The 12009-nt window shown below is 37.4% G+C and overlaps 1 protein-coding gene across 11 annotated transcripts in view; it reads right to left on the bottom strand.

Moving 5' to 3' along the window:
• Positions 1 to 12009, bottom strand: part of unc-104 (kinesin family member unc-104) — a 192674-nt gene that overhangs the window by 86741 nt on the left and 93924 nt on the right. For all 11 annotated transcript variants that reach the window (XM_083132594.1, XM_083132593.1, XM_083132596.1 and 8 more), the window contains exons 8-9: positions 8434 to 8591; positions 4966 to 5105 (exon numbers count right to left, since the gene is read on the bottom strand). In XM_083132594.1, the coding sequence (XP_082988720.1) occupies positions 4966 to 5105; positions 8434 to 8591 (298 nt within the window). The remainder of the gene's footprint in view (positions 1 to 4965; positions 5106 to 8433; positions 8592 to 12009) is intronic.

The raw sequence follows: 12009 nt of genomic DNA, 5'->3' as shown, positions 1-12009 counted from the left end.
GTTAAGAAAAAGCCTATTAAACGTTAAACTAATGTTATAATTTTACACATTACAAACCTAATACAGTAATCATGTTTTATAACAATGCAGAAAAAAATAACTGGAAAAAATGAACTTACAGTTACAGAATTGTTGGGAGAAACAAAAAATAGACTACGCTCACAATCGCAACTTGAAGTTCTTGTTGCCGATTGATGATTTTTTTTTTTCGGTGGTATGTCAGATAATATGGAATGCCGGATAAGCAAAGGTCGGATAAAAGAGACTCTACTGTATGTACAAATAAGGTTTAATTAACACGTTTTTAATTTATATCTTGCTGGGACCTACAGTAATTTACGTATAAAACAGAATTACGCAGAACTGAGTTATGTATAAAGCAGTCTCAACTGTATTTTTCAACTATCGGACATTGTGCTGAATATATTACACTAAAATTACATATAAACTGGTAAATTATGTATATAAAGTACATGTAAAAGTGAAACAATCCAGTACGTAGGTACATACAAAACAGATATAATCCATCCATAAAACAATGATTAAAATGGAGCATCCTGTTTTTACAACTAAGTGAGAATAAAAATTATCCAAGACAGAAAAAATAACATAATTGTAGTACGGATCCATTGTTAGTGGTTTACCAGTGAACAAGATTGTTATGATATTTTGATAAACAGAAATACCTTTATGTTTCCCTTAAAACTTTCTCAATACAGTGGAACCTCGATTTTACGTTTTTCAGGGAATCAAGCTGAAAAAACTTAAAATGTGGGAAAACGTAAAATCGAGGAATATTTTGAAGCATTTTGCTATGTTGGGACCATCCAAATTGAATGTATAATGCAGGAAAATGTAAAATTGAGGAATGTAAAATCGGGGTTTCACTGTGTAATGTAATTTTATTAAGAATATGAATTTATTACTGATATCAATAGAATACTGATATGCCCCTCATAAAATTATGCCTTGTGCAAGACAACTGATACAGGATGGGCCAAAAGTAGGATAACACTATGTTTTGTAATCATTTAGAGGCATGTAACACCATAGTGGGAAAACTAAGAGCAGAACAGCAGAAATGGATTCTGAAGATATACTGGAGGACTGAAAATACAGTAGTGGTGCATAATGATTGACAGGAAACATTTCAGAGAAATTCACCTCAGAGGCAAATTTGGAGCAATGTATTCCATGGTACTGAAGATAATGAGATGAAGGTCACCTTGCCATTCATAAACAGCTTAAGTAAGTTGTTAAAGATCTGAAGAATTATGTCCGCAATGCATGTCTCGATGTGAACAATAACACTATGGTGTGAATGTCAGGGTGTGACAGTGTTACAGATAGACCAGAGAAGTCTCTCAATATGGATGGCGGACACTTTGAATGCAAAATTGCAGTCATACTGCAATTCTCCTGTAAACTGCTAGCCTACTGTATATATACTCTCTTCATTTATGTAACATGGTACTTCTTGCTGAATTTGTCTTAGAAAAAGAAGTTCTGAAATTAGAATTTATTTAAAGAATAGCACATGAGAAATATGCTTATATGTATATTGTTAGGAAAAATTACAGAATTGTGGGAGCAAGTTTCAAAATATTTATGGAAACAGTGAATCAGAAAAATTACCAGCAGACTTGGATGAGATCCCAATTGAACTGATCAAATTCTCGGGTGAGGAAAAGTACAGGGTCCATTCTGAAAATATCTGAACTGTCGGCAGCGCAGTGCGAGAATCGGTCGAGGGTTTGGGTAAGCTGCACCAGGTGGCAGTGGGGACCCTAACCTTCAAAACAAGACCTCGCTCAGTTGCCTGCGAGCAGTGGTTGAGGTGCAATCGCTCATGTTGTGTACACGGAAAAAACGTCGCGTCGAGAATTTGGTGGATTTTGTGAAAATGGAGTGCACTTTGGAACAGCGCTACGCTGTGAAATTTTGTGTTAAATTGAAAAAAAAACTTTACGGAGACTGTAACCATAAATGGATGAAACATGGCTATTCGAGTATGACCCCGAAAGCAAGAGACAAAGTTCAGAATGGCACACCCCCCACGTCCTCTTGTCAAAAGAAGGCCCGGATGTCAAAATCAAAGGTGAAGACAATGCTCCTTGTCTTTTTCGATGCGAAGGGGGTCGTGCACAAAGAGTTTGTACCTGCTGGGACCACCGTGAATGCAGCTTACTACAAAACAGTGCTTCAGCTTCTCCGACAAGAGGGTCCAGCACGTCCGATCTGACATCGCTGACACAGCACTGTTGGTAGGTAGTTTTTGGCCAACGTACGCGTGGCAATGCTGCCTCATCCCCCTTACAACCTGGACTTGGCACCAGCCGACTTCTTTTTGTTTCCCAAGGTCAAAAGGATGATCAAGGGGAAGCGTTTTGGGTCAATTGAAGAGGTTCAAGATGCCACGACCGCAGCATTAAAGAGGGTGTCAGTCAAGGACTTCCAGGACTGCTGTGAACAGTGGAAAAGTCGCTATACTCGCTGTATTGAGGCTGAAGGTGCCTACATTGAAGAATATTGACAGCAGTTGTAATTGTCATCAATAAATTGTTTGCAAATAAATAAGTTCGGATACTTTCAGAACGGACCCTGTACATCTCATGCCTATTGAATGAAATCTATGAAAGGACTGATTGGCCTGAAGACTTCATGTATTCATACGGAAGAATCTAAGTATAGGACAATTAGTCTTGGCAAAAATTCTCTTGCGACTACTAAATATCTGTTTATACTCTACAATTGATGAAAAGGTAGAAGAATAGCAGTTTGATTTCAGGAAGGAAAAGGATACAAATGTACAGACAGGGACACTTCTGGGATATAACAACTCCACTGAATTTCAATGGGATCATCACAACACAGAACTGTCCGTGACTGTACAACTGGTGAAAGGTACCCACTCAAAGTTTGTCATAAGTTTGCTTTGTGCACAGATAGGCTAATCAGGACCGGACCAACAGTTCAAAGTGGGACCCTAACCACTATGCATCTCTCTTCAAGGGGCCCTGTAAGATAGTCCGAGAAAGGAATGGAAGTGTTTGTGGTATTTGTGGATTTGGAAAATTCGTTTGACATAGTGCATTGGATGAAACTAGCAGAGATACTGAAGAAAGTTGGTCTAGACTGAAAAGAGAAGACACTACGTAATGTGTATGAAACTATGAGTTTAAGTGAGTATAGGAGACAGTGGGATGGAATTTCAGAGAAGAACAACGAGAATGCTGCCTATCTCCTATGTTAATCAACATTTTCCTCCTCCTATTAATAGCTCTTGCTTGTTCTGTACACAGTTTCTTAGAATTCTTCTAACAAGCTTAAAATGTATAAGATTTATGGATGGCATGACCTTGTTAGCAGATGAAAAGACAGTAAATACTCACTGTGAGCAGTTCAGGATGAAAATAAATGTCACTAGAACAAAAGCAATGGTTATCAGAAGGAAAGCAAAGATAAAGGTATAAGTTGGCAGCTTCAGATACCTGACACGTTTGATTTGGTTTCATTTTTGTTATTCAGCGTCACTCTTCTGGTACTTTTGGCTAATCGTGATGATGATGAATGACCCATGCTGGGATTCGAATCCGGGACTCCTAGAATTCTAGAATGCTGTGGGAACCACTCGTCCACTGAGGTCGGCAGATCCCTAGGATGCATTACAAGCAGTGATGTGAGCTGAAGCCATGACGAAGTGAGCCTTTAATAGCCTCTTGTGTGGAGTGTATTATTGTATGGTGCAGAAGTCTATGAATAAGTGAGAAAATGCAGCAACAAACTTAAGAAATGTAGCTATGACAAAGAATGGAGCATGTACATGGAAAGTAAAAAATGGAACCGTGTTGGGAAGAGTAATACTAGAAGTGATCAAGAAAGGAAAAAAAGAAATTGGTGGAACACTGGTTAAGAAGGAACAGTCTGCTCCAAGATACACTGAAAGGGATGGTTAATGGAGAAGAGAAGATAACAATGGATAGATGACATTAAATTCAGTGGATCTTAAGCTCACATGAAGCAAAAGGTTCAAAATTGAAAAAGCCTGGAAGTTGCAGTGAAAAACTGAAAATTATGGCAGAGACCAATGTATGGAAATGAATGAATGAATTCCACCAGCCTTAAGACATAACAGAAAGAAAGTTCCGTTTGCAATTTGTGCTGCAGCAGCAGCGATTGCAAGGGTGCGCATGCGTGCTGAGTTGGCAAAGCACAGACGTCAGTTGGAGAAAAAATATTAGTGCAGATGCTTCACAGTGGGTTACGATAATAAAGAAAATCGAAATGACCGCTGCGTGTGAAGTGTGATCTTTGAATGTGCAGAATATGTTAGCTGCTGAAATCCACAATCAGATTGGTGAGGTGTATGGGGAACAGATCAATGATACGGATATGGGAGTGACAGTTTATCGAAGGGCTTAACAATGTGCACTATGAGGAATGCAGTGGGCGAACATCTGTTGTGGCTGACGACTTGGTTCGTGTGGTGGAAGAGAAGGTTACAGAGAACAGATGGTTCACCCTGTCGGCACTTGCAATGCATTTTCCAACATGCTGTTGCCACTTGGTTCTCATCACATGCGACATCGTTCTATGATACGAGGATACAAAACATGATGTCTCCTTATGATAAGTGCCTGCACAGTGTGGCAACTATGATGAAAATTAGTCCACGGGATGTACTTCAATCTGCAACAAAGGTTTTCGTTCCACTATATTCTGTGTTTTTTTAATTGACTAACGGAGCTTATTTTCTGGATGACCCCTGTGTTTTAAAATTCCCACATACAGATTATTGCACACTTCTGCCTCGTAAGTTTTACCCTAAACACCGATTCGAGTATTGAAGAGTACTGCAGTAACGTGAATTCAAAATACACAACATAAATACTATCTCTCAAATACTGTATTTAGAGAAGTAGCAACTGGCTAAAGTATAAATATAGTGCAGTATGAAAAACTTACCTTCCTGAACCTCAATGCCCTCAGCCTTGAGCAGTTCGCGTAACCTCTGGATTTCTTCTTTGAGCTCTCTGATGAGTTTGGCATTGGCATCCTCGTTAACAACAGCCTTGCAGACAATCTGTTTGGCTCGGTCAGCATACCTAGTTTACAAGGGCACATAATAAGTCATATCATTTACATACATACACAAAGAAATATATTCTAGCAGTGTGGTATTTAAGAAATTTCCCGGGGGGGGGGGGGGGGAGATTCTACTGACTGTCTAGAGACAGCATGAGATGATGCTTTATATATATATATATATATATATATATATATATATATATATATATATATATATATATATATATATATACACATACATATATACATATACAGATATGTTTGTGGCCGCTAGAGGAGAGAGGTTGCAGGGAGGGGGTGTCTCGACAATCTTAAATGGAGTCACTCCACACTTCATTTTGTCACTCAACTTAAATAAAATAAAATTAAAAAAAGGGATTAGATTCAAAAAGTTTTCTACCCTATAAAAATAGCGCCCAAGACTACTTTGTTAACCCTGAAGATGTGAGTGACATTAGCTCTCGAAAACTTGGAACATTTTTCACAACTCACCTGGTCGATAGCCCGAGAGGATCTATTCATCATTCGTCACCAGGAAAGCTTCAAGTCTTACTACTTTGCTAAGTTACGGTTATATTTGCGAAATCATAAAAAAATACTCATTAACTTGTTTCTCAGGTCCCAGGAGGTTAACACATGTCCCATTAGCTTATTAATTCTGTAAATTTGTTAGGTGGGCGAGTGTCCCTGCCAAGTTATGCCTAATTAGTCTGGGGCTCCTTGAATATGAGACAATAGCAATTACCACTATTATATATCTAATGCCCATCATTGTGTATGTAATTTCATAATCAATTGTTGTTGCGGAACTGATCTAGATATAATTCATTATCGATTCTTCTGTACTTCTAGTCATGATATTTTATAAATGTCTTTAGCTTGATGCAGAATTTCAAAACTACCAACTTGACGACGCATGCTCAAGCTGAAAAATATTTCCAGCAAAGGATACCACATTCCAACTCACCAATGTGTTTTACTTTGTTCGATTGGTTGATTGATTTAGTTTATTTTACTTCACTTTTCTGCCACTTTTGGCTAATTGCGAAGATGGGATGAGTGATGATATGATAAATGGACACTGTTTGCAAGAAAAAAAATAGTTACCATGACTTATGTCTTAACCCTCGTATTTGTAATTTTTCCTCGTTTTCTCTACTCATATTTTTCTACATTTCTGTCATTTTTTAAATTGTAATTCATGTTATATTATGACTACCATAATAATGAGTATATAATTAAATGCGGGAATGTGAAATTCATTATTTTTCTTTAGTTTTCGTCATTTTTTGTTTCTGTCGGTATTCAAGTCCAGTATCATGACAATGATAAAGTGGCAGAACAACCGATGGCCATAAACACACTAGCCCCTAAGCCAGGATAGCAAAAGACAATAAGCATGACAGGTGGGGTTGAACTTCACCACTAAATAAAGGTATTATTATTATTACAACAAATCTGCCCTGAAAAACTGTCTTAAAACTTCTATTCTTGCATTAGAGATACTAACAACATCTATATTCTAATCACTACAACCAGAATTAGGCATGAAACCTACTTGAAACATCCCACCAATAAGAGATAACAAATCAAATATGGAAGAGACTGAGTATTTTAAAGGGATTTTTTTTTCTGAACTAAATAAATTGTTGATTATTTATCTTGCAGTTTATGGTTCTTACAAGCATATAAACAATTTTTTATATAATGTTTCGGGACAACACATGCTCCCTTCATCAGACGCTTATTCAAACTAAGAACAAATGTCTGATGAAGGGAGCGTGTTACATCAAGAATTGTCTTTATGTGCTTGTAAGAACCATAAACTACAAGAGATATAATTCTACAATGCTGTACATACAAGAAGAATTTTAGATGTTATATAATTGTTTCTTTGGAAAGTGTTCGAAAGAATATTTCAAAAGTGACAAGATTTTGATATTTACTGTAGCACTATTAAAATATTTATGCTACGACACTGGGTTCTGTACTGATAAATTGATTCAAAAGATAAAATAAAATAAAAGGCAAATTCCGATACATCTATGTAGTACAAATTAACATCAGCAATATGCAGTAAAACCTCATTAATCCGGACTAATGTGGGATGGGGGATGAGTTGATCGGTTTAACGAAAGTCCGGATTAACTGAAATAACCTAAAAGAACAGTAGAAAGTGCATTGAAACTCTGTTTATAGCAACAAAAGACAATTATTATGGTGTATTTAAAGGCATAGGCCTATACTGAACTATACAGTACAGTAAAATGTAAAGCAATACTGTACATACAATGCAGTACGTACATACGCGATACCCATATCGGGAAACAGAATCTCATCAGTGGTTGACTGCCTTTTCTTTGGGAAGTTCTCCCCATGTAGGTATTCTTAGCAGTTACGGAGCAATTTGACGAATGTGATTGTTCACTTCTAGCCACATTTAAAACCTTGCATTCTGCTTTTTTTCTGGATTAAGCAAAATCCAGCTTATCGGCATCCAGATTAACGAGGTTTTACTGTATATATGCATATAATTCTACTGACTTGATTATTTTATTGATTTGGCTTATTTTACTTTGCTCTTCTGTCACTTTTGGCTAATCACAAAGATGACGATGAGTGATGATATGATGAAATTGATGAAAGGACACTCACTAATAACACCCATGTCCAGGCAGGAATTCAAACCCGGGACCCCTTGCATCATAGCATGATGTGCTAACCACTCCACCACGGAAGCCAGCTTCATTCCACTGACAATTGACAATCAGAGCACAAAATTCCATGTAATTGTTATGAACATAATAAGAGCATAAGACATCAGGTCCATGAGTGGAAGTGGAGAATGTTTCTTACAATGAAACTAACTACTAGAGAAGCTATAGGTACATACAGAATTATCAACAACTAGGAATGGACCTGTATCAAATTTTGACTGAATCTAATAAAGCACTGGTATGCAATTCACTGATAACCAGACACTGACACCAGAAGCAGAATGCTTTATATTCATTACAAAATAACAAAATGGCATTGAATTTGTAGAAAAAATAGACCGGTAAAATTTATGGCAATTTTTTAATTTGATTTGTCAAGTCCACTTTATGCCCAGAAAGGCTAATCGGGACTGGACCTACAGTCTAAACTGCAGTTCGAACCACTGTGCCTCCACTGGGTGTCGAACCTGGAACCCCTTGATTACAAGGGAACTACATTACCACTATGCCATTTGGCAATTTTACTAATATGCCTATTCTGACCAATTGTTACAAGAAAAAATAATAATTTTGCAATCACCCCTCTCCAATACAACTCATGGGCTCACTACCAACCACTGCCACTCACCTGAGTGTTGAAAGAGTTTCATCATAGTTGATGTCAGCAGGGCTGATTGCTGCTATCATAGCAGTCTTCGAGTTACCTCCCAAATTCTCCCTCAGGAGCCAAGTTAACACCGAGTCTCTGTACGGGATGAAGTCAGCCTTCTTCTTCTTCCTTGATGCCTGATGTAATCAAGATAATGTTTTATATAATAATTACTTACAAGGAAAATAAATAACAAATAGCCTGGAATAACTACCATCCTTTTTGAGTTACATGTTGTTCAAAGGCACCTTAGCTTCATCTAAAAGCAAAAGGGTCAGTTAGAAGTCAGGTAACAAAAATTTAATGAAAGTCTGAATATTAGTGACAGTGGTTCTTCATTAGCACACAATATTAATTTGGCATCATTCATTGTCTAATTATTTTTCATTTCCATCCAAATTTAAGAGTTAAGAGTTTGTTCAAGTTTTCGATTCCATCTCTGAATCATCATCATGGAGAGATGATGAAGATGATGCGGTTGAAGTTCCACTGGCACTACTCGTTGTCTCTTGGGCACTCCTGCTGATGATTCAGAGAGGGAATCGAAAGCTTGGAAAAACTCTTCAAGTGTTTTTTATCATGCTATTTGAGTGTTTTGTGTTGTTTATAACAAGTATGTTGCCTGCATGTGACATAAGAAGTTTTTTGCTGCCACGTTTGACATTCAATTACGAAGAATACAAAATAAATGCAAGGATCTTTTACTGGAGAAATGCATTGTATACTTATGCATGGTGAACTGGCAACTGAACATGATTTGATTGATTGAATTATGTTATTTTATGTCACTTTTCTGCCACTTTCGGTAATTGCAATGATGAGGATGAGTAATGATATGACCAAATGATGAATGAACACTCACAAACAACTCCCATGTCCAGGCCAGGATCCGAAACCAGGACCCTTGGTGTCAAAGTATGCCGCTAGTCACTCTGCCATTGAAGTCGGCTTGAACATGACTTGGAAGTTGACATTATTTCCAATAATCAAAGCATTGTGTCATAGCCCACTGCTGGATTCAAATATTGCATTGCAATAATTCTATTCCTATGTTACCTGACTTTTAAAATGCCGTTTATACATTAAAGAAGGACAGAAACACCAACACAATGACACACCTAAAGCAAACAAAAAATATTATGAACTGCAAGAGAATTAATTACTAAAGGATGGTGCATATTGTATCTACCAACAGAAAGACAGTGAGTGCTTGTAGTAACTTTATGAAATAAAAATATACACATAGACCTTTAATACAGTGTATAATATGGACGATACAAACATCAGTGCACCTTGAAAGTAACATCCTCTAAACATCCTCTTTTGCTTGGATGCACTGTTCGAGGCGATGCAGGAAGTGTCTCAACATGTCCTGTGGAATACTGCATATTTCAAGGCAACTGACGGTTCACAACATTACCCATGCCTCTCCACTGTCTAACCACCTCAGAATGCCATGTACCTCTGAAACAGGTGCTTGGCAATCTTCAGTGTTTGGTGCCTGTTTGAATGAAGGCTCATGGACGCAATCCTCGTCTGCACCGACCAACGTTCCATGGTATACTAATTTCCTGACTCCCAACTCTCCACAGATGTAGGTATGCCACACATGCATTCTGGCAGGGTTGCCAACTCAAATTGGTAGATACAATATGAACCACCCTATATTACAGCAATATACCAAGTAACAAATGTTCTTATGTTCATTGTGCTCTACACGCAACACACAATAACTCAAAGGTATCCTTCAAAACATGGACAAAGCATGCACGACATAATGTACACAATCTATTCAATTTTTTTTCATGATACCAAGTGCGAAAATTTTACATGTGTCTTGCAGAATATATTACTTCCCTATTTCTCATCCCTCTTTTTCTATAATTTACGTAAGTATTAAGATTTTTCAGAGAAACTTCAGCTCCCACACAACTAGCACATCAAATTTCAATATTTGCAAATTTAAACTTCAACTCCAATTTTATATCTTCCTTTTCATTGTATGAATTCAGCAGTCAAATTAACAGTACCTTGATTTAATTACAATGTAAATGATATTATGCTGCATTATAAGAGGGCTGTTGGGAAAAGTTCTAAGAATGAGTGACAGATGGCAGCACTAGTTCGGAACTATGCATGCCAGTGGAATCCTCCACCCTTGAAGGGAAAACATTCACAGTATCACCCAACTACCTTCCCTTGTTTTGTGTATAGAGGCAGGAACAGCCGAGCAGGTGTGAGTGTAGTGCAAAATGGAGAAGACTGATCACTAGAGGCATGCAAATTTTGTTTTTGACGAAAACACGAAATATGAAAGAACATGCTGTAATTTTCATTTTTCATGTTTCTGAAAGGTCTGAGGTGCATTTTCCTTCCCTGTTTTGTCACGAAATAATGCGAAATTAACTGCAAAATGCGAAATTGACTCTTAAACACGAAACTTACCATTTACGTACCAACACGACACTTTCTGAAGTCTGAAGTATCCTGTGAGTTATGCAATTCACGGAAAAATGATTAATTCTGCTGTAAATATTTGAGAAGCAAAAATTGACCCCTTTACACAGGAATAAACTTAATACTCTGGTAACTACATAAATGTGCTATTAGAAGGGATAAGTTTATTTTGTGTAATAAGTGCAGTTTTTAAATCAAATTTAGGATTATATTCACAATTTTAAAACCAAAATGTCATTTTATATAGCACTTTTGATGTGATTATTCACCGCTATAACACCGAAATTTTATTTTATTTACCGCTTTTGAACCCGAAATCGACTGTTTTTGTACCGAAATTTTGCTTTTTTATTTACCAAAAATATGTGCATCTACTGATCACCTTGAAGTGATAAAGAACTTCATGAAAAAGGGAATGAAGGCAACTGAAATTGATGCCGATATGAGGGACACTTTAGGGGACTTTGCTTCTTCATTTTCCACTGTGTTAAAGTGTGAACTACCGAGTTTAAACATGCTCAAGGGAGCTTAGAAGATGACTCACGTAGCGGAAGGCCAAAATCAGCTACGACGGCAGAGATGATTGAAAAGGTCCAATGATATGGTGTTTTAGGATGGTTGTCTGAAAGTGCGTGGAATTGCTGAAGCTATGGGCATCTCAGGTGAATGGGTGTTTCATATTTTGACGGAACAATTGCGGGTGAGAACCAATGTCTGCAAGATGGGTGCTGCATCTGTTGACACTCTTATCAATAGTGAATGCAGATGCAAGTGTCCAGATTCATCACTACAGATACACTACTAGATGCCAGAGACAAAAGAACATTCAAAAAGTGGAATCATCATGATTCACCACCACCACAGAAGGCGAAGGCTGTCAAATCAGCAGGAAAAATCATGGCATCGATTTTTGGGGATGCGAAGGACATCCTTTTGATAGATTATCTTTAAACTGGATCCACCATCAGTGGATAGAACTATGCTAACCTTCTCGACCAACTGGACACACATATTCATACAAAAAGACCAGAATTGAAGATGAAGAAAATCATCATGCCTCAGGACAATGCCCACCCACACACGTGTTTGTTGCAATGG

The sequence above is a fragment of the Lepisma saccharinum genome, chromosome 12, assembly GCF_977018435.1.
Source record: "Lepisma saccharinum chromosome 12, izLepSacc3.1, whole genome shotgun sequence".
In the NCBI taxonomy this organism is placed as follows: domain Eukaryota; kingdom Metazoa; phylum Arthropoda; class Insecta; order Zygentoma; family Lepismatidae; genus Lepisma; species Lepisma saccharinum.
The sequence above is the reverse complement of the archived record's forward strand: the minus strand, read 5'-3'. Positions and strand labels throughout refer to the sequence as shown.